Below are 24148 nucleotides of genomic sequence, written 5' to 3' on the forward strand. Positions count from 1 at the left end.
ACAGAACATCTTAACCGATGGATGGAACATTTTAACCTACTTTTTCAAGTTCCAAAGGTCAGTGTAACGGGAAGCGGACTGTATCCAAATTGCAGGAACCAATATTCAACTTGGACTGAGAAAACTTCGAGCGTCGCACGAAATAAACCAAACACGGTTGCTGACAAAAGAGGAATAATGTTTATTTGTATTTTCTTGCTAACGGTTTTTTTTTGTACATAGGTATTGGTAACTTCAAATATATAGCGTCAACTGATTTCTTTGTTCTCTCTCTGCTCAGCATCGGCAAGCGCAACGGGGGGCGCTTGGATACTCAAACATCATCCCCCCCCTGAGGCCACGGCCTCAAGTAGAAGGCAGAATACAAAGCTTGTGAATGGGTCGTTTATACAAAGTTTGTCCCCTTTTCAAAGTCACTGTGCGAACTACTCCTTCAGCATCGGCGTGGACCTCGATGACCCTAGCCAATTCCCATTGAGTCGGTGGTGCGTTCTCATTTTTCACCAAAACAAGCTGATCAATAAGAACATTGGGCTGCACGGTGCGCCACTTGCCGCGCGGCTGTAAGGTATTTAAATACTCGTCCTTCCATCGATTCCAAACCACCTCGGTCGCTTGCTGCACACGCTGCCATTGATCCAATCGATTAGTTGGGATACTGCGCACTTCCGGTTCCGGTACAAGATTCATGGGTTGCCCGATTAAAAAATGTCCGGGTGTTAACGCATCGAAACAGTCTGGGTTAGTAGATAACGCACATAATGGCCGCGAATTCAGGCAGGCCTCGATTTGACATAAAACGGTGCACAATTCTTCGAAGGTCAATGCTGTATCGCCCAGTTCGGCAACCAAAAGACGTTTGGCGCTCTTCACAGCGGCCTCCCAAATGCCGCCCATGTGCGGCGCAGATGGCGGTATAAATGTCCATTTGATTCCATGGTTTGAAAGAAAACGGCTTGCCAGTTTGTCCTTAGTTTGTATTTGATGCAGTAACTCCTGCAGTGAGCGCCCCAACGAAATTGGTACCGTTGTCTGACCAAATTTCATTCGGGTACCCTCGCCGAGATATAAAGCGCTTCAACGTTCCAAGAAAAGTGTCCGTTGACATATCACCAGCTGCTTCTAAATGCACTGCCTTCGTTGACAAACATACGTATACCGCAATGTAACCTTTCATAACCTTCACTCCTCGTACGCACGTTGCCTTAATCTTCAGTGGGCCTGCGTAATCCACACCGACGTGCGAAAATGGCCTAGTTGCCAAAACTCGTGCTGGCGGAAGACTCCCCATCAATTGGGTAGCAGTTTTCCCCTTAATACGAACACATCTGGAACAACTGTGAATAATTCTGCGAATCACTGTCTGACAACCAACGACCCAATACTGTTGATTGACTACCGCGGTTAGAAGGGATGGTCCTGCATGGAAGTTACGCAAATGCAACTCACGCACCAAAAGTTCCGTTGCTCGATGGTTTTGCGGCAGAATCACTGGGTGTTTAACACTGTAAGGTTGAGACGAATTCTGTAATCTTCCACCCACGCGCATCGTACCACTGCCGTCCAAAAACGGATGGAGAGCTGAAAGCGTATGCTTAGCTCGCAGAGCTTCACCCTTCCTCAATTGTTCAAGTTCAGGTTGGAATGTATCGTACTGGACAGCTCGTGCCAGCTGTAACGTTGCTTGGTTGAGTTCACTCGGAGTAAGTTCTCCTATTCTGCGAGAATTACTTTTATCAATATTGTACAAAAACCGGTTCACGAAAGCTAGACTCCGAATAACAAGCATGAAACTAGAACGTCTGTTCAGCAGTTGAAGTTCAGTCTCGTAGTTCTGCCGTGTCGAAATCACTGAAACGTGGATAATTTTCTGTTGTCGCATTTCCAAACATTGTTCATCACAAGATTGCACTCGAGATAATCTCCATGTAGACTGATCATATTTCAACCATGGTGGGCCTTGAAACCACAAATCGAATCCAACAAAATCGGCAGGCAGCATGCCGCGACTTGCGCAATCAGCTGAGTTGTCCTCACTGGCGACATGATTCCACTGCTGACGTGGCAGATGCTCCAAAATTGCTGCCGTACGGTTCGCGACGAACGTTTTCCACTTCCTAGGATGCGAAGACAGCCACTGCAAAACGATAGTGGAGTCTGTCCACGCCCATTGTTCAATTTCCAAATGAGACCAAACCTCGGTAATAATTGCCATTAGTTCAGCTAGCAAAGCCGCTCCGCTGAGCTCCAAACGAGGAATAGAGACTTGCTTGATTGGAGCCACCCTTGATTTGGCTGCAACCAACACCACACTGATGTTACCATCAGCGTCGACAGATCGAGCATATACCACTGCAGCATACGCTTGCTCAGAAGCGTCACAAAATCCATGAAGTTGAATTTTCCCTTGATAGTGCATAATAAACCGTGGAATTCGTATATCTTCTATACGATGCAAACCGTTTTTGATCTCGATCCACTCGTATTCTATAGCTGGGGGTACTTGATCGTCCCACCCAACATCGAAAAGCCACAAATGTTGATAAAGTATTTTAATTTTAACAATCACCGGAGCTAGCCAACCAAAAGGGTCAAACAATTTAGAAGAGTCAGACAACATTTGTCGTTTAGTATTAATATTGTCCACGGGAAAACTGACCATGAATCCAAACTCGTCATCTGCTGGATACCATAGAATACCGAGAGCTTTCACAGAATCTACCTGCTCTGAAATCTTGATCGCAACTGGAGTCGATTCCCCTGACACGAGCGCTTCCTTGTTGGACGACCACTTACGCAACTCAAAACCCGCTGAAGATAATATTTCTATCACTTGCTCCTTTAGCTGTTTCGCTTCTGCTTCATTATCGGCTCCCGAAACGAAATCGTCAACGTAAAAATCCGTTGTAACTCGTTCGACTGCTTTCGGATAAACCTCCTTGTAGGATTCCGCTGCCTCTCTCATCGCTTGTATTGCCAAAAATGGTGCCGTCTTTGTTCCATAAGTAACAGTGCATAAACGATAATGCTTTACCTCTCCAAAGGCATTGATCCACAAAATCCGTAGGTAATCACGATCAGCTTCGTGTACCCAGACCTGACGATACATTTTTGCCACATCGCCGCAGAAACCTATACGATGTGAACGGAATCTAAGAGATACTGACCACAAATCCTCATTGTTGTTTGGGCCCGCTAGCAACCGGTCGTTTAGCGATACTCCTGAAAATGTTGGACAGGAGGCATCGAAAACGACACGCAATTTCGTCGTAGAGCTATCCTTTTTGATAACGGCATGATGCGGAAGATAGTAACAATCCGCTGGATCCCTTTCAATTTGATCAGCTGGCACTTCCTCCATGTGATTCAGCTCCAAATATTCTTGCAGGAAGGCCTCATATTCCTGCTTGAACTCCGGTTGGGAATCGAATCGCTTTTGTATAGATCTGAGCCGCCTCCTAGCAGCTGTCAAAGATTCCCCAAGTGGCAGCTTTGAATCGTCGAATGGCAATCGAACAATAAAGCGCCCATTTTCGTCACGAGACAAGGTAGACTTGAAGTGTTCAAGTACCTTCATTTCCGTAGGAGTCATCGGCGGTTTGCGGCGAAGCTCCTCTTGTTCCCAGAAAAGTCGCAATGTATTGTTCAAATCTACATCAGTATGCAGATTGACTATCACACAATTACTGTTAATGGACTCTGCCGCATCGTATCTGCCGGCAACGATCCATCCAAATATCGTTCGTTGGGCCACCGTTAGGCCGCATTCGTCCTTGACTTGGCCACCATCAAGAAGCGCAAGAAAGACGTCCGATCCCAAAATAGCATCAATGGAAGCCGGTCTGTTGAACGCAGGGTCCGCCAGCTCATTGAGATTTTCCAGCAATTTCATTTTACTCAGCTTAAAACGTTGTGAAGGAATTGTCGATGTTAACTTTCCAAGAACATACGCGTCAGTAGCAACAACTATAGTTTCGTTGAATCTCGAGGCAATACGCAATGACACCACCCCACGAGTGGTTCCTATTTCGTGCTGACCAATACCGCTAACAACGAGTTTACTATTACGCCGTGGTAATTTCAATCGGTTCACGCAGTCCTCTGATACCAACGTAGCTTGAGAACCAGAATCGATGAGAACCCTTGCTTGTAGAAAATCGCCGTCCGAAGTCTGCATATTTACAACCGCTGTCGGCAACACAGAAATTATCTGGCATTCGTTTGATAACTCTGTTGTAAGAGCGGAGATTTGATCACTGCTTTCAGATGGAGGATTCGCTGAAACATTAACCTTTTCCACTTTTTCATCTACACTGTCTTTCTTCTTATTAGACGCAGACAAGCACAAAAGGGAATGATGACGTTGCTTACAGTTAGGTGTACGACACACCGATTTGGATGCACAAAATCTCGCACAGTGGAAAGGTCTCAAACAGTTAAAACATAATTTAGCTTTTTGTGCCAAACTTCGCCGGTCTTCTACAGTCATTTGCTTAAACTCTTCACACATAAACGTATTATGCTCACTAGAGCATTTCGCGCACTTTTGATTTTGATACGACGAAGCTGTATGCAGCGACTTCAATTTCCTTTCGCCCGTCGGTTTTAAGAAATCCTTTTTATTCGTCTCCTTTTTCGAAAATGCTGTGCATGTTTCTAAAGCCTCACATCGCTTCCTCAGGAACAAAAGAAACTCCTCGAATGTCGGACAATCACTTTCAATAACTTTTTGTGACCAATTTATTTGCGTTTCCTTATCCAACTTCTCGAGCATTAGATGAATCAGCCATGGGTCGCGACCGCGAAATTCCTCGCCAAGTGCATCTAACTGCTGCACAACCTCATCCGAAGTCGTAGCTAAATTGATCAATCCTTGAGAATTAACATTGCTCACAGAAGGTTGATCAATAAACTCGCGAATCAACGAAAAAACGGTAAATCGCTTCTTGTCGTAGTGGGTGCACAAAGTATCCCACGCACTTTCATAGTTCGCACTAGAGATAGTAAACTTTTTTACTAAACGTTTAGCATCGCCATCCAAGTAGGAAAAAAGATACTGCATCTTTAACGAATCTGAAATGTCATTCCGATTGTGGATAGTCGACTGGTAAATATCCTTGAATGTCAACCATCCCTTTCGATCCCCATTGAAGACTGGAACGGTAATCGCTGGAAGCCGTACATTGAGATGAAAAGCAGCATTCGATACATATTCACTTTCAGGAAGAGCGGGTGAACCATTCGATACCTGTCCCGACGGCGCTACTGGTGAGGAATGTTGTCGCAGCAATATTTGCTGTTGGGTTTCTAAAAGCAGCTTAATGGCATTCTTCATATCGTGCGATTCGTCTACTATTGTTCGTTGGCTGGCATTTGACTCTGCATCGTCCTCCAAATGACCTTCAAACAAGTCCTTCGTGCGATAGTACATGCCGAAAAAATGGTCACGTACGCTGAAAACACTTGCAATCGCTGCGGGATCCTCTTGGTTTTCTTCAATTTCCCCTTGCGTCGCTCGAAATTGGTCAGCAAGCATCTTGAGCTGGTCCAGTCGATCCTTAACCTCACTTTGAGAATTGCATTCACTGAGGCTCTTAGCGACTGAAAACTCTCCTTCCATCTGCGCCATCAGCGCATTTCGCCTGCAAATCAGCTTTTCCATAATAGATCCGGGGAGAAGGTCCAAAATGTAACGGGAAGCGGACTGTATCCAAATTGCAGGAACCAATATTCAACTTGGACTGAGAAAACTTCGAGCGTCGCACGAAATAAACCAAACACGGTTGCTGACAAAAGAGGAATAATGTTTATTTGTATTTTCTTGCTAACGGTTTTTTTTGTACATAGGTATTGGTAACTTCAAATATATAGCGTCAACTGATTTCTTTGTTCTCTCTCTGCTCAGCATCGGCAAGCGCAACGGGGGGCGCTTGGATACTCAAACAGTCAGAGACCAGTAAAATCACCAGCGCATGACGTGTAGACCACCCAGATAACCATTATGCATTACTGTTAAATACTGTTTTGGCAAAATATTCGGCTCCTTTACTGCTAACCCTCTTATAGTGCTGACAATGCGATTTGCTGCTGGTTACCGACAAGAAGAATTTAAACAGAATTGTGAATGCCAATTTACAACAGCTATGGCTATTCGTCGGCGGTGGAAGTCTCTGATTTCATCCCTTTGATCTACCGGATCGTCGGACATGGACACTTAAGTCAGTAAGTAAGCTGCGCTTTTTCATTGTAGGATTGTAGCTTCTTTTGTGCATTTATATTTATGATGCAAAGAGCAAATGCATAGATTTTTAATGTGCTTAAATTTGGCGATTAGAATAGGGTAACCAACGTATTTTGGACCCCATCAGCAGCTGTACATAATTTGAACACTTACAGCAAAGTCAAACGGAAGCGTCCAAATTATGTACAGCTGCTAATGGGGTCCAAAATAGATTGGTTACCCAATAATAACTTTATCTTAAAGAGGCGAACCAGCTGTAAGCTGAAAGCCTCTGAAAAAAAAGAATAAACAAAACTTTTTCTGAGTGCCTAAGTTAATTTAGCATTTCTGGGGTACTTCAGTTCGACCTAAGCGACAATGAGAGATTCTCTTCGTATCTTGTCTCTTCCGCTTATTACGGCGAAGCAAATACACTTTAATCCATCAGCTTTGCATGAATCGGTTGCTGGCGTTACTAGTTAGCTAAACGTTGAGAAAATTTTCTTTAAAATGCATTTATGTCGCCGTAATAATCGGAAGAGAGGGACACCACTGTCACTTGTCACTTAGGTTTAAATGAAAAAGTACCCGAGATATTTGAAAAACGTGCCGCATTAAACTTAATGAAACAAACGAAGAATAATTGTGGCTTTAGTTTTCAAAAGGTCGCACCCAGCTAGCACCAACTCGTATATCAATGTACGAAAACTATCATAAATATCTCCTAACAAACTCGAAATCGTAGCTAAAGCTGGATAAATTGGGATCAAGTTGATTTTCTGTCGTATATAATGATAATAACTGACATACATACGATTTTCGGCACAAAATCGTAGAGTAGTACGGAGCGACTCGCGCTTAATCGGATATTATCGTATATAAATACTTATATAGTCGTAACGCTCAAAATTAGTCGTAATCACGTATATCGCCTCCAAAATAGTACGGATATGCCAATTTTGCGCATGAAATACGATTTATTTAGCATGTATATCTGTACGTAATGCAGATTTTTACCTTTTTTATACATATGAAAATGCTAGCTGGGCATAATCAACCTTTTTGCATGCATTATGCGACTTTTAAAAACTAAAGCCACAATTGTTCTACAATTGATTATCATGAATGATGATGAATGATTATTATTTTAAACTCAAATGCAAAACACAACATTCCACAAAATTTCATTTAAGATATGAATAATGTAAACACTATTTGAGTCTATGTGAAAACACGCGAAGCGAAAGCATTTTTATATTCGCGACAACGAAGCTACATTACCCTTATGGAACTGCCAATATGCAAATGTGGATGAAGAATCATCAAAAATCTCTCTTTTCCAAATTGCTATCCTTGCTACATGCATAGACTAAACTTATCCAGTTGGCAGCACCTTACCTTCGCAGCTGCGAATTAAAAATGAAGTAGCAACGAGGTATTTTGCAAACTGCAAGTGAATTTCATATGGTTCGACTATACTTTATAGTAAATATAATAGGGCGGAATTATGTGTAAAACACTTTATAGCAACATGAAGATTTCTGTTCGTGTACTAATAGGGGAAAAAGCAGGAGGGATTTTTTATCGGGTACCGCGCTGTTGATGTCATCATCACAACATTGACGCACTTTTATGCTCTAAAGCTCTACAAAAGTAAAACACTCTTCTTACTTCTTTATTAGCAGCAAAAATAAAAACAAACTAAAAGGTCTTACATTCGCCGATCGACTCTCGAAGAGGCAACGTTGGATTTTAACCATCAGGCTTGTGGATTCGGATCGAAATTTTTTTATAAGTGATTTTTACTAAAGAAAAGTGGATATATAGTGTTAAGAGATAAAATTTCATTTGACTAGTATTTTATAAACTCCATTCTATTAATTTTGTTGGGTAAAGTTAAAGATAATAATAGTTTTGATAGCGAGAAGAGTTATTGCGCAGTTGTGTAGGGTGAAAAATGGACGTCGATGAAGAGGACGGAAGAGGACGAGACGATCCTAGAGAGAGAAGAAAGATAACCAATAAGAAAAAAATCGATTCGGATGAAATGGAAGCTGAAAGTAAACAAAATAAGAAAAGTAAGATGAGTGCTATTCCAGTTGCAGAGCAACAGAAACGTAAGAATGACAATAGTAAGAAAAGTACACAGAATGAACCGACAATGATGAATCCAAAGATGAAGAAATCACAGAAAAATAAAACAGATGATATTTCCAACGACGAGTGGGTTAAGAACACAATTTATAAAACATTTATCCTAGAAAAGAAAAACATAATCGATGTAAACGATTCTGAAAGAGTTAAAGAGAAATTGCCACATCCTATGGAGGTGGCAAAAATGTTAATTAATATCGGTATAAAAAACTATAAACAGATGAAATCCGTTGGTAGAGGTCGATTCCAAATCGAATTCGAGAAACCGAAAGAGGCAGAATTATTAATCAATTCGAAAATACTTACTGAGCAATATGGATACACAGTGTTCGTACCTACAAGGTTCAAGGAAACAATAGGAGTGGTGGGTAACGTCCCACCCTCACTATCTGACCAAGAGATATTGGAAAACCTAGAAAGTGGTAACATCAACATTTATAAAGTAGAGCGTATCTCACGAAGAGTGGCAGAAAACTCTTTCTCACCAACATACTCGATAAAAATCTTTGCGAAAGGACAATATCTCCCAAAATCAATATCTATATATGGTATCAACGCGAACTGTGAACCGTACATATTTCCCTTAAGAGTGTGTCGTAAATGTTGGCGGTATGGCCATAGAGATATTTTCTGTAAGGCGCGAGAAGTAAGATGTTGCAACTGCGGGTTAGAACACGAAGAAAAAATGTGTAAATCTAATATTTCGAAATGTGTAAACTGTAATGGTGAGCACAAAGCATCTGACAAAAATTGTCCAGAGAGAGACCGTCAAAATAAAATCAGAGAAGACATGGCGTACAATAAAACATCGTATTTTGAAGCATCGCGAAAATTTCCTAAAATCACCACACCGGTACAAAACAGATTCAATTTAATTAGAGATTTCCCATCACTTCCTAACAATAACGAAAAAAACTGTGAGTTCGAACATAATAACAGAAACAACAACATTGAAGATAGATCACAAGAAATAAACAAAATTGATTTCAATAGAAACGAAATAAAGGAAATTACTAAAAATTTTGAAACTGAATACAAAGAAAAAATCAAACATAATCGTATATTCGAGCAAATTGAAACAATACAAAACAAAATAATTCAGAACATAAATAAATCAGAAACAATAGATCAAGATTTATTACTCGTCGGATTAAGTGATGATTTGAACTCTTTACGAGACTCAATCAATCGCTAGTAAGAAAGCAATACAATACAACCTAAATCATTAATTTTTTTATTCTTATAAACTAAAATTATCAAGTCTACAAAAACCAAAAAATTAAAAAAAAAATATATAAAATTAACAAAAAACAAAAAAAAAATTAAAAAAATATATAATTAACAAAAAAAAGAGAGAAGTCATCCCTAATTATATAAAGTTTATCTTAACAATTAAGTTCTACATGGATCCAAAAACCAGGAAGCTTACAATAATACAAAATAACGTAACCAGTATCAGACCAACAGATACACGAGAAATTATCATAGAATTTGTAAACAGGGAAGACGTCGACATAGCAATATTCAGTGAAATATGGCTCAAACCCGGAGAATCTTTCAATTTCAAAGGGTATCAATTATTGACTGAAACAAGAACAAGAGGCTATGGTGGAGTTGGATTTTTAATCAAAAATGAAATAATAATCCAGAAAATACAATTACAAAACTTACATCCAATAGAGGTCATAGCGATTGAAACGCTTAATACTACGCCCAACATGGTCATTTTTTCTATATACATTCCCCCCTATCCTATCAACAATAATGACATTAAACAATCATTTAAAACAATTCTAGATACAATTGAAAAACTTAACAAACCTTGTATGCTAGCGGGAGACTTTAATGCTCATAATAGAATGTGGAATCCTTTACATCCAACTTGTCCAAGAGGAGAGTTAATAGAACATTTAGTAGAAAATACCGATTTAGTACTACTCAACGACGGTTCTAGTACACTCATTAAAGCACCGAATACAATTCCTTCTGCAATAGACTTAACATATGCATCATCAACAATAGCAGGAAAAATAGAATGGACGGTATTAGATGAAGAGTTTTCGGGTAATCATAAAATCATAAAGATGATTATAGAAAAATCTGCCCGGCAATTTGAATATATAAAGCCCTATATCAATAAATCTCAAGCGATCGAAAGGATGAACAAACTACAGCCACACATGATCCACTCCCCAGACGACATCTTACCTATTTTTCAAGAACAAATAGAATCAGCTAAATATACAAACACAAAAACTAAAACCTGGACACCTAAAAAATGGTGGACAAATGAAATTAGCAACCTTTTGCAAATTAAAAACAGACGACTAAAAGAATTCAACAACAATCAAACAATTGAAAACTTGATACAATTTAAGAAGGCTAGAGCAATACTGAAAAGAGTGATCAGGAGAGAAAAACGTAAATCTTGGAAAGAGCTAATAAATTCAATTAATCCAGAAATGAACCAGAAGCAACTGTGGAATACCGTTAAGATGATCAGTGGAGGAAGACCTTCGAAAAATAACTTACAGCTGCTAAATGATCCACATTTAGCAATAGACTTTATGAAATTAAATTTTCCAGCCATAACTAAAGAATTAGAATATGTACCTGAAAAAACAAATAACCGAATTGTTATATCTTATACTGAAATCAATGATATCGTAAATACAAAAAAAGATCATTCCACACCAGGCCTGGATGAATTTTCTTTTTACATGTTCAAACGTTTAAACTTTAACCTGAAAGTTAGAATTACAGAATTATTGAACGAGACAATCAATAACGGGTTCATTCCCCAAGAATGGAGACAAAGTAAAATAATACCACTCTTAAAACCAGGAAAAAGTGCAAGTTTGCCTAGTTCATATAGACCACTATCTATGTTATGCATTTTACTAAAACTGATTAATTGTATCGTTAAGGACAGGCTGGTTAATTATATAAATCACAAAAATCTAATCCCTGATAATTCATTCGGGTTCAAAAAAAATTCATCTGCAATAAACTGTGTTAATACAGTAGTATCTCTAGTAAAACAAGCAAAAAGGGAAGGTGATGTATTAATAGCAACATTTCTCGATTTAACCAAGGCATTCGACAATGTTAATATTGATCTTCTAATAAAAACATTAACAATAGAGAAAGTACCTGTAGAAATTATTAACTGGATCTACCAATATTTAAAAAATCGTACAACAGTTTTAATATTGAATGATGGCACACAAATAGTCAGCACAACCAACAAGGGGCTTCCTCAAGGTTGCCCTTTGTCCCCAATACTATTTAACATCTACACAAAAGTCATTCATAAAATTACTAACGATGAAGAAGTACTCATTCAGTTCGCGGATGATTTTACAGCTATAGTAACAGGATACAGCGTAAAAATAGCTACAAGCAGGATGAATAAATTTCTAGCAAAACTTTTCACAGCGTTCAAAGAAATAGGGATGGAACTCAATCCGGACAAATCAGCAGCAATAGTATTCGTCAATAAATTTAACCCAAATGTAGAAATAAAGATTAACGATAGACCAATAATCATAAAGGAAAACCACAAAATTTTAGGTATACAACTCGATTCAAAATTGTCTTTCAAAAACCATATAGAAAATACAGTTACTAAAGCCAAGAAAAAAATTAACATTTTAAAAATGATTGGAAATAAAAAATCAGGCGCACATCCAGAACAACTATTAAAAATAGCAAAAGCTATTGTTAGACCTCACTTGGACTATGGCATCACAATCACGGCTATAGCAGCTAAAACAACATTTAAACATTTAGAGTCAACACATTTGTTGTCGCTAAGAACAAGTTTAAGATTATTAAAATCAACACCGAACCATGTTGTTCTTTATGAATCAGGAGAAATCCCGCTTAAATTGAGAGCAGAGTCGTTAGCACTCAGAGAAATCACCAAAACCTTGTACTATAATAATAACAGTTTAATTACAAAAAATTTATCGGAAATTATGAGTTTAAACTATCTTCCACGTCATTGTTCATACATAGAAAAAATAGCATCACTATATAATTATCAATTTTACCAAATGATCAAAAAAACAGTTTTCAAATCCAACATAACTCAGCTTCACGAAAAACTACAAGTAAAGGATTATATCATAGGTTTAAAAAAGAAAAACTTACCATTGAACGTTCAAAGAATTATAGTAACAGACTTAATACAGAGCGAATACAAGAATAGTTATCAAATATTCACCGATGGATCAATTATTGATTCAAATGTGGGGTTTGGTTTTTACGATCCTCAAGCCAAAATATCATATAGCGGTAAACTTAAGACAGGTTTCACAATCATGAGCGCCGAAATAATAGCTATCATTAAGGGAATTCAATATACATTACAAAAAAATCCACATGAGCTCGCCATTTTTACAGACTCTAAAAGTGCCTGCACATTGTTATCAAATGCTTTAAAATCTGACAATGATCTTATAATCGAATTAATTAATGTAATTACACAATCAAATATTTCAAAAATAAAAGTACAATGGATACCAGGTCATATCAATATAATAGGGAATGAGAGAGCCGATGAAGCAGCAAAATTGGGTACAACTAGGAATCTAATAGAAGATTTCAATTTCCCAAAGAACGACACATTAAATATTTTTGAAACCGAGATTCTACGGATGTGGCAAGAACAATACTCTTTCATTTCAGAAGAAAAAGGAAAATTCCATTATGAACACGCAAAACAAGTTTCTAAAAAACCATGGTTTAAAAAAATGAATCTAGATACAAAAGAAATAATTACTATGGGAAGAATAAGAACAGGACATACTGCAACAAAGGACCGATTATCTAAATGGAACTTAATTCCCAATGACAAATGTGATAAATGTGGTGGCACCGAGGACATTCTTCACCTCCTATATAACTGCACTGAATATAACTCAATTAGAGTTAATTTTTCATTCTTAAACAACAATGTACCGCTTACCATTTTATTAGGTAAAAAAGATATGTTGGAGTATAAATCATTAACAGATTACCTAATTAAAATTAATAAGAGTGTTTGAGATAATATTCACAACGGTTAATTTTAATATGCTTTCGTTATAAATTGTCAAATGAAGTAAATATTCTACAGAAATATTGATATATTCACATTTTGATTAATATTCGGGTTCGTTTAAATTGCTGAATTTGGCAACACTCTCATATCCACAAGACCTGGGCTTTATGGATCTGACGGTCTGAGCCAAACAAAACCGAGAGAAAAAAAAAAAAAATAAAAGGTCTTAATAATATGAGTTAAAGTGTTATTAAAAAAAACTTAAAGAAAAAACGTTCCTTAGGCTAAACATAAACTAGTTTTCATCAACATGGACACTTTGAATCAGGTAAACTAAAGTTCCTTCTCATATTTAAAACCTAAATACAGTGAGTCACTCTTCCTAATACCAGCCAATGAACATTGCGGAGTACAACAATCTAATCACCAACATAATAGAATCGGCTGTGGATGAGTTAATTCAGAAGCGAGAATCATCCGGCGCAACGCTAGGCTTTGGCACTGGTGCCGGAATTTCTGGCCATGAGCTTTTCTTGCACATTTGTCGTCTATGTGCCAAAGAGGAATCCCGTTTGCTGGATTTGTCAGAGCTTCATCTGGTGCTGATCAATGAGTTGTCGATCAATGGAATCGAAAGCAGCGCTGGCTGTACGAAGATATGCTCTAGCTGTGTGGATTTTCTTGGTCGCATTCGTGAGTTCCGCTGCCGCTGTGAGGAAGCTCAAAAACGAATTGGTTTACTGCTTACGGAAAGAAGTGTGATTACCGATTTTCTAAGTCTGAACTTTAGTAAACAGGAGCAGCACTTCGAAGGTTTCAGTCCGCCTCCCAGTTCTATGACTGAAAAAACTGATGTAGTGGAGGATGCTCCATTCAATGATTTAGGCATTTTTTCTTCTACTTCGGAAGAGTCGGAACAAGAAGTGAAACCCGTAGCGAAAAAAGTAAGAAAAGCAAGACGAGAGAAACCAACTGAAAAAAGAGACACAAACACGCTAAATAGACAACCGGATTCGCGACGACGGGTCGTTGATGGAAAGCTTCAGTGGGTTTGTTTGGACTGTGAGGAGATATTTCAGAGCTGTACTAAACTGAAGAAACACCGTCAAACGTGCAAGCTGGTCGGCACACAGAACTCGAAACGGTTGGGCTCTTTTACTTGCGAGATTTGTGGTCAAACCTTACCGTCGTTGATGGGTTTGAGAGTGCATCTGCACAAGCACAACAAATCGCGCCTTGATTTGGTTTCGAAAAACAAGGATGAATCGAAATCACCCCCTCCGGTACCGAAAAAGGCGGTTTGCCATGTTTGCGGGAAAGCATTCAACGGTGCTAGCTCGCTTAGATCGCATTTGGTATTTCATGATCAGGAGAAACGGATGGAATGTCCGGTTTGTAAAAAGAAGTTTTTTAAATTGGTACGTTTTCGATTATACATATTTGCATATAATTTTTCATAGTACTTTTTTTTAGTATCGTTTAAAAGACCACATGAATTGTCATACCAATGTCCGCCGGTACAGTTGCACGATTTGTGGTAAAGCATTCTTTACCAAAGGAATCCTGTACAAACATACTCGTTTACATGAGCAAAATTTTCGAAAGCATCAGTGCAGTATATGTCCTATGCGTTTCCCCCATCCCTATCAGCTTCGGTCGCATATGATGATACATACAGCAGAGTATCCACATGGATGTAAACTATGTACAAGTAAATTCCGATTTTCGTGGGATCTTAAAAAACATATTGCTAAATCGCATCCTCTTATACCGGAGAACAATTGCGACGTTATACTGGAAGCCGTTCCTGCATTGCCTCCAACTTTAGAAGAACTGATAGCTCAACCACTACTTCAACCTTCGCTTTTACCATTGGAGCCACTATCGCCGCCGTCTCACCCGGAGGCGAGTGTAATAGGATTGATGGAGGAGGAACAACAGCAACACGACGACCTGTCTGTGATGCTAGCGGATATACCACCGCACCAGCAATCGGAGTTGACTCCGTCGCTAGCAGCCGTGCAACCCGTACTGGCGGAACACCCCTTCGATACGGATAACCTGCTGGACGATGCTTCGCGGGATTTTACCAGCGATTGCTTCCCATCGGACCATCACCTGAACGGTCCCCACGCGGGTCCTGTGGATGATTTTTACTCCTTTATGGAATGTTGAATAAAATATTCCCCCGGGGAGGATGGGAAAAATCATTCACCAAAATGATTTTCCAATTGTTATTCCTGGTATTATTTTTGGCGATTTAACCGAAATTCCTAACTAGTCAAATTATACATAGTTCCGTGATTGGTTCGCAACAAAGTATTGCAGAAAGTAAAACGTTATACTTATATGTTTTATGAATTTTTTTTTTTTGAATATTTGAGTAGACCGTTGAATACGAAAAACGAAAAATCATTAAAGAATATTCAGCATTTGCAGTTCTACCCTTGGCGTTCGTCCAGATAATCATTTTAAAGTCGAAAAAATAATCGCTCGTCGTTCAACGATGTTGTCCTTTAGAGGCGTTAAAGGGTTAAATCGCAACTTGCAAGACGTAGAATCACTGCTGCCAGATCTACAGATATTCATACTACATAAAATTGTGCTCCTGACAATTTGGAATTTAGTAGTGTAGTTTAATTAAAGAGTGCTTTAAACGGGCTCATCAAGTTATGTACCAATAAATTTACGCTTTAGTAACATTATTACTGTCAAGATTACGAATGAACAATCCCCGTTGATCTGGCATCGGTGCGAAGAACATCACATCAAGAGAACCACTAGACCACTACACGTGCACAATCATTTGCTGTTATCACTTGTTTTGTGTGCTAGTCGGACAGAACTGTATTATAAAATCTTTGCGTTTTGTTCGTATTAAATTGCATTGTTAATTTGGTATCTATATCTAATCGCAAGGCTACCGGCTGATAGAGAAATATAACCGTTTATTTTGTACCTCCTGTTTGTTTCGTGTCCATTACGGTTGCTACTAAAGCAAGCCGAAGCAAAATAGTTCGTTGACACGTCAAAGCGTAAAGCAATAAAAGTATATCGGCTCTGCCTTTCATATTTCCACCGGCGCGCGTACAAGCACCACACCAGTGAAGTCGTACTCCATCATTCAGTTCAAAGCCGAGAAGAGAAAATAGCGATTATACAATAATTCGCAATCGCAGTTTAGGCCATTTTGTACAGCAGTGCTAACGAAGAGAATCTTACACTTTTGCCGCCGGAATGAGCCTGTTTGCCGGAGTTGAAGTCGGACCCCCTGTGGAGGTTTTTGCCTTGAACCAAGCTTGTGTAAAAGATTGCAATCCAAACAAGGTCAACCTGGGAGTTGGAGGTAGGTTCTAACGGTACGAAAGGAAAAGGTACCTACATCTAGTAATGTTTCAAACATATGTTGTATGCTATATAATAAGCTTATTTATACACAAATGCATACAATAGATTACACGAGCTTGTAATTTTTTCATGAGCCTAATATCAAACAGCCTGGAGTGAGTGGAGTGAAATGTTTTTTTTTTCGAGGTTATTGAAGGTCAAAAATAGGTCAGGTCAATAATGCTGGCAAAATTTAACTACCCAATTTGCTAATTCTAATAATCTTCAAATAGCGCAATATTCGTCTGAGTGCTTTTTCTCTTCAGAAACAGCAAAAGATGGTTTTTCTGGTGGATATTGCATCATATAAGAAGACGAGATAGTCCCACTTCAATAGGCATGAGAGCTCTCAAAACAATGTTTAAGTATTTTTAGAACAAGATAGATAATGAGCTATGCGAACAAAAGCTTAGCAACAGCTTCTTATCGATAGCCAGTTACGAGACATTTTTTCGTTTAAATTTCGAAACATTGCAACAGATTAACATTGGTTTAATAATTCCAGCCTACCGCACCAATGAGGGTAAACCATGGATTCTTCCGGTTGTGAAAAAGGCAGAAGCGGCAATTGTGGCCGATGGTAGCTTGAATCACGAATATCTGCCGGTGCTTGGTATGGATGGTGTGACGAATGCCGCCAGCACCCTGTTACTGGGAGACGATTCGGAGGCCATCCAGGGTAAACGTGCATTTGGTGTACAAACCCTGTCGGGAACCGGTGCTCTGCGAGTGGGTGCCGAATTCCTGGCGCGCATTCTGAAGCGAACTACTTTTTACTACTCGTCACCGACCTGGGAAAATCATCACAAAGTGTTTGTGTATGCCGGTTTTACGGAACCGCGAACCTATCGCTACTGGAATCAGGAGAAACGTGGAATTGATTTTGAGGGTATGATTGCCGATTTGAAAGCAGCACCGGCGGGAGCAGTAGTGATTCTTCATGCATGCGCTCACAACCCTACCGGCATCGATCCGACGCAGGAGCAGTGGAAGCAGATTGCCGACGTGTGTGAACAGCAGAAACTGTTTCCTTTCTTCGATTCGGCCTACCAGGGATTTGCCAGTGGCGACCCGAACAAGGATGCATTTGCGGTGCGGTATTTTGTTGAGCGGGGTTTCGAGCTGTTTTGTGCGCAGAGTTTCGCTAAAAATTTTGGCCTATATAGTAAGTATTTTGTTTTACATGTTTAACGTGATAATTCATGGTTCTTATTGTTATCAGATGAACGTATTGGAAATCTAACGGTCGTCCAGAAGAGCACCGAAACTACTGCTGCAGTCGCATCGCAAATAACGCTTTTGGTTCGTGGAATGTACTCTAATCCACCGGCCTTCGGAAGTAGAATTGTCAGCCGGGTGCTGTGTGATGCCGCCCTGCGTGCCGAATGGATGGAATGTATTAAGACGATGAGCTCCCGTATCATTGCCATGCGGAAAGCTTTGTACGATGAGTTGATCGCGCTGAAGACGCCCGGAACTTGGGAGCATATTACCAAGCAGATTGGCATGTTCTCCTATACGGGACTAAACGGTGAGAGGTGTTTTTTATCTCTTGAAATTTGATTAATAAAGTTTATTTTTTCCGTTTTCAGAAAAACAAGTTGAAATCCTGATTAAAGAGTATAGCATCTACTTGCTGAAGACCGGTCGCATCAGCATGTGCGGTTTAAACGAGAACAATGTGAAATACGTCGCCAAAGCGATTCACGATGCTGTTACTAGGGCTAGCAATACTTCCAAAATTTAGTTTCTTTGGTGGCAGATAGAAGCTGAGAAACGCGTAGGGATCTACTCTTCTCGACAGCTGTTGAAGCAGATTATTACATTTAACTCGTTCCTACAAGATTAAATATTTTTGTTTGTTTCTGAGATCAGAAGCATTTTGAGGCGTATGACGCATTTTCTAAATTGCAATTCTTTTATATCTATTAAAATCAAATCAAACGTACTTTTAGCGTGAAACGAACAAAACTCCTTCACTGTTGTAGCATACAAAAATGTACTTTAACACCCAATCGGAACAGCATAGACCAATATAATTGAAAATGAATTTGAAGTGAACGGTGTACAAATTTTTCAATAGCGACAGACAACAAAAAATTTTAGCACTGGTATAGGGACTCATTTTTGCTAGCCGTAATTTTGTTACCGATAACATTGAATCAACACCTGCAGCGGTGAGGCAACGGTTATTATATTCCATTTATACACACGCATTTAGAATACATTGCAGGCATGCTAAAACAGACAAACAAGCTAACAGCAATAGAAGCCGGTCCTTTCGGAACTCATATTTGTTTTCTTAAAAAAAAAGTTAGAGAAGACAGGTTTCAAAACTGCTTAAGAAAGAAGTTTTTTAGTACAGTGATACAATCACAATCAGCCAAAACTGTAAAACTACGCGAAAATTTTGCATTTAAGAAAGTTTTTGAGTGCTTTCGCAGTCATAGTTTATTTATAATTTTAAACTTTCGGTTTTCTTTTTCGTTCACACGTATTTATGTTGGGAATGAAAAATGACAGTATCGTACAGAGCAACAAGACGAAGCCCGAGATCGCGAAGGTCCACTCGCAGTGAGTATCTAGCATCAAACCGAGCATGTTGGCCCCGAGTACTCCTCCCAGCCGACCAAACATCAGTGCTATACACACGGCCATTGCCCTGCAAAACAATATTACTAACGTTTATATTTAGTTTAGAAAATTGCTAGCGGCACAGATTGGATTTACCTTAAATTAGTCGGAAATGAGTCCACTATGACAGCGTTGACCACGCTGCCACTGAAGCCAGACATGACCAGAATCATGTAGAGCCACATCGAAAGCAATGGAACATTAACGAAAGCTATCAAGGCACTCGATATTCCACAAACTAGGAACACAACTACCATGATTGCCAATTTACCAACCACATTTATGATGACGCCAATCAGAGCGAAGCCCATGGCGTAGATAACTTCCAAAATGAAGGACAGTTCGTATGTGGTAACGTCCAGCGTTTGCTTACACTCATGCTCAACGGTCGTGTTCATTACGTCTGTTTCGACCATCATTTTGGAACCTTGTTTGTACACGACGGAACATAACGTAACATTACTAATCCCAGCGGCATACGTTTCAACCATTTTATCCAGTATCTCCGGAAAGAACATATACATCCCATGCGAGGTGAAGTACGTCCCAAAATGCAGAAAGCACACAATCAAAGCGGTTTTTAAATAGGGCTTTCTGAAAAGAGGCGCAGTCTGCTCCCAGACCAGTCTCATCGTAGCTCGGAATCCTTTGGCGTTAGTCAACACCGCACGACGTTCTTCGAACTGTTTGTCATCCTCGTCCGAAACGATAGTACTGATCGGAAGGGGCGACACTTTCTTGCCTGAATTGTTGTGGTGCATCCATTGGAGGGTGTGAATTGTTTGCTGTTGCTTGCCCTGGTGTAGGTCAAATTTTGGGCTTTCCGGCAACCAATACAACGCCAATCCACTCAGCAAGCCCGGCAAACTGCAAACTACTAGAAATAAACGCCACGGGCGGTAAACAACTCGCAGAAACGGAATCATCAACTGCCATTCTTGATTGATTACAATGTACGCGATTCCTGGAAGCAGCAAACAGCCAATACCAAATATAAACGAAGCACCCATTATTGCACGCGATCTGTTGCGATTGTTGTGGAACTCTCCCAGATATGCGTAGATGGTAGCCGATGACCCAGAAACACTACCAGAAAATTTGAAACTGAATCTAGTAAATCCCATTTCATGACGCTAACTTACAGAAATCCAGCCAAGAAACGCAGCATCGTTATCGACCAAAAATTAGTTGCAAAACTGGAAAACGTGGTCGCGATGAACGTTAAACAAAGCGTTGGAGCGATGACTTTTCGGCGGCCCATGGTATCCGCCAGAAATCCCCACAAGTGTGAACTGACGATCACCCCCACGAACCCGACGGCACTCAGCATTCCCTTTTCCCGAGTTGATAGGTGCAGGTCACATTCTGCTACCGGAATCACGTAACTGATGCCGAGAGTTTCTAACAGGAACGCGGTCAGAACTGTACCGGCCAATATGATGAGGATGTAGTTGATTCTACCGAATTCTGTGTTGGAAAAAGTGAATTGATTGTTGCACTGCTCTCAGGACAGACAAGTTTCTACTCACTTATCCTTGAAAGAGCATCGTCGAAGGTAATACTGTCTGAGTTGTTGATGACCTTCAAATCCTTCGGAGCGTTCGGTTCACCGGAGGTGTTTTCGACTTCCAAATTGTTCATCTTTAAATCACTGAAATTTAGTTGCAGCGCTCAAACTCTAGTCTTCAACTGTGAATATGGAATATTTTACCTTCCTGAACGAAAAGATGTTACGAAAACTTTAACTGTTTACGCTGATATTAAGGCTGTTTATCGAATAGGGTTTAGCTTTGGACAACATTTTCATCATGTACAGAATCGTAACTGTGTAACGTTCCTTCATGTTGCAGTCTCTATGTGCTATTAAGCAAGTGTTCTGTTAACGTTTTGTTTGTAGATTGTAAATCAACGTGACAGAAGGCACACAAGCCAAGTACCTATGACGATAGCCGTGGCGTTTCTTTAGATATCTAACTAGTCCGTCTTTTGTTGTATATGATACGCTTTCTTTCAACTTTCTTATGTTAGAAAATTTTAACTGATGCAGCATTTTCACTGTAGCCATTCTTGAACAATTAAGAATTAGTACAGATAAAATGACATAGAATCATTTTAAGGAGGGCCCTTTTTTGAAAAGTCGAAAATCGTTTTTTTTTTTTGCATTTTCGGTATGCTTATACCTTCAGAAATGTTGTGCCAACAGAATTTTTTGATATCTCATCTTTGGAGTAATTTGGACTGGAAGTTTTACTTGGAATTAAACATGAAAATCGACTGCGAAGTCTGTCGATAAGCAAAGAATTAGAAATTAGAAAGACGTTTAAGCCCAAAGTTTTGCTTTTTTTATCTTTAAATTGGAATTGAAACTAGACGTCAATTAGATTCAACTTGGACTTCAGATTAAATTTGGAATTACATTTGAAATTGAACTTGAAATTGGAATTGAAATCAAAGTATAAATTTTAACTAAAATTTAACTTTAAACTGCTTATTTTATTTTGTAAGAACAACAAGTGATAGTGTCCAGTATATACATTACATTATTAGTTTAAACTGGAATTAAATCAGACTTAGAATTGGGCTTAAAATCGGACATGCAATTAAACTTGACATTGCATACTAACTCACCCCTATTCTGTATTTCGAACGGACTTTTATTTTGTTCGACTTGTTTCGAACGAGTCGTTTTGGCCATTTGATTTTGCTGGCTGATCGCAGAATACCATCCACTTTCGTTCGAAAACCAATCCGTTCGAAATACAGAATAGAATTGTAAAATCGACACGAAGTTTTACTTGAAATTAGGATTAACATTTTTCGTCCTGCTTTCTCACACGTTCTACATCTTTTCTATTCCGTTTTTCTTTTTTTCTGTGCCGTTTTCTTGATTTTTACTCACTTTTCTACTTTTGCTTTCTTTGCTTTACTTTGTTTTACTTTTTTCTTTGGTCTGTTTTTCCTGTGCTCCGTTTAGCGGTTATCCGTTTCTTTGCTTCCGTTTTAAACTCGTTTTTTTTAGTTTTTCGTCTTTTTTCTGCCGTTTTTCATTTTTATGCTGGTTTTTCCTCTTTTTTTCGTTCGTGTTATGTTGGTTTCTATCCCGTGAACTACTCCTTTTCTATTTTTCCGTTTTCATCTGTTCTGTTCTTGTTGTTATAAGGTTGTGCTTTTCTGTCACGTTCTGTCTTCTTTGCGTTTTGTCCCGTTTGTGTTTTTTTTCATTTTCCTCTTTTTCTGTTCTCGTTTTTCCATTTTCCAATATTTTCTTCTCTTTTTCTCCTCTTCTATTGTTGCTAATTTGTCATTTTCTTCGTTTTCTTTAACGTTTTTCCTTCTTTTTTTTCTCTTCCGTCTTTCTTATTTTTCTGTTCAGTCTCCTCTATTTTGCCTCGTTGTTCCTATTTTCCATTTCTCTCGTTTTATGTGCCATTTTCCCTTCCATGCTGTCACGGTTCATTTCCTTTCTCTTTTTTCACGCCACCTTTCTTCTGCTTTTCCACTTTTTCCCTGCGTTTCCTGTTCCATTTTTTCTTATTTTCATTTTTTTCGTTTTCTTATTTTCGTTTTTTCTCATTTTTCGCTCGCTTTTTGCTATTTTCTTTCCCATTTTCAGTCTTTCCTCTTCCCTTTCTCCTTTTCACTTTCAGTTTTTCGTCTGATTTCCTCTTTTTGATGCATCGGCTTTGCTTTTTTTTCTGTCACGTTTATTCTGTTTTCGGCTCTCTTTTTTATACCGATTTATCTTTTTCTCGCCCGTTTTACCTTTTGCTTTAGTCCATTCCTGTTTTTCTTTTCTTTTTTTGCTGTCCCATTTTCCCCTAACCCCAGTTAACCATTTGATTTGTATATGTCGATTGCAACTGAGGTATACGAAATCATATCTGAACGAAAAAGTTATATTTCACGCCATATAAGAACATATATGTACCAAAGTGAAGGCGATATACGTGCGAAAATTTTGACAACTATTTGTAATTCTATTTTGCGCAGTTTTTATAACACGCAACTAAATACTCCTGAATATATGATATAGATATAATCAAATATTGTCTTTATCATTTAAAGAATATCGGCAAGGTATCATCTGACACCTGCCGCTTTTGTAACTCTGAACCTGAAAGTTCAGCGCATCTGCTCTGCTATTGCGGAGCTCTTGCATTATCAAGGCACAACTTCTTAGGAAGTTTCCTTCTTACTCCATATCAGGTATGGAGCCTAAATCCCAAAACGGTCATTGGCTTTATGAACCATGTAGTACCGAATTGGGGCACAGGATTACAACTATTCCGCTCAACTCCATCAATGGGTATGAGCGATCCGTAAACTGTGTACAGCAATCGGGGCCTGCCACAAAAGACGATCATTAAGACTGTCGCAGTGGCCTTTTAACCCAATGCCCTTCTGGCATACAAAAAAAAAATTGTAATTGTCTATCCTGCTTTATAATTCACAGTCATGAATTGTATATGAAGACACGCACGACTGCAAAACAACTTATTGTTCACTTCGATTTGACATACTCTAATCATTATACAATTCTAATGTGAAGTTGACATGAAAACGATTTAATGTGAACTTTCTATTACGATTTTGTGTTATCTGGGACGTGTCCCATCACTTTCCTTTTATATCTCGTTTGACCCCTTTTGCGCGTTTTCCTAGTGTCCTCTACCGATTTTTTCACTCCCTCGTTAATCTTCTTAATG

The 24148-nt window shown here is 39.0% G+C and overlaps 5 protein-coding genes across 5 annotated transcripts in view; 2 read left to right on the forward strand and 3 right to left on the reverse strand.

Moving 5' to 3' along the window:
• Positions 1-24148, reverse strand: part of LOC128745208 (uncharacterized) — a 308635-nt gene that overhangs the window by 185115 nt on the left and 99372 nt on the right. The window lies entirely within an intron of this gene.
• Positions 346-5662, reverse strand: LOC128735210 (uncharacterized). Its single transcript, XM_053829706.1, has 2 exons — positions 2660-5662; positions 346-996 (listed from the first exon to the last, which is right to left on the reverse strand). Exons 1-2 carry the CDS (start codon positions 5660-5662, stop codon positions 346-348), a joined length of 3654 nt encoding a protein of 1217 aa, XP_053685681.1.
• On the forward strand, positions 13641-15607 carry LOC128745212 (putative zinc finger protein 286B). The gene is made up of 3 exons (XM_053842233.1): positions 13641-13749; positions 13814-14839; positions 14895-15607. The coding sequence occupies exons 1-3, from the start codon at positions 13732-13734 to the stop codon at positions 15594-15596; spliced, it is 1746 nt and encodes a 581-aa protein (XP_053698208.1). The 5' UTR covers positions 13641-13731; the 3' UTR covers positions 15597-15607.
• LOC128745220 (aspartate aminotransferase, cytoplasmic) lies at positions 16231-19112 on the forward strand. Its single transcript, XM_053842246.1, has 4 exons — positions 16231-16767; positions 17314-17973; positions 18031-18339; positions 18401-19112. The coding sequence occupies exons 1-4, from the start codon at positions 16659-16661 to the stop codon at positions 18553-18555; spliced, it is 1233 nt and encodes a 410-aa protein (XP_053698221.1). The 5' UTR covers positions 16231-16658; the 3' UTR covers positions 18556-19112.
• On the reverse strand, positions 19250-21266 carry LOC128745215 (synaptic vesicle glycoprotein 2B-like). Its single transcript, XM_053842240.1, has 5 exons — positions 21154-21266; positions 20972-21093; positions 20585-20909; positions 19539-20528; positions 19250-19470 (listed from the first exon to the last, which is right to left on the reverse strand). The coding sequence occupies exons 2-5, from the start codon at positions 21081-21083 to the stop codon at positions 19272-19274; spliced, it is 1626 nt and encodes a 541-aa protein (XP_053698215.1). The 5' UTR covers positions 21084-21093; positions 21154-21266; the 3' UTR covers positions 19250-19271.

Source organism: Sabethes cyaneus, chromosome 1 (genome assembly GCF_943734655.1).
Source record: "Sabethes cyaneus chromosome 1, idSabCyanKW18_F2, whole genome shotgun sequence".
In the NCBI taxonomy this organism is placed as follows: domain Eukaryota; kingdom Metazoa; phylum Arthropoda; class Insecta; order Diptera; family Culicidae; genus Sabethes; species Sabethes cyaneus.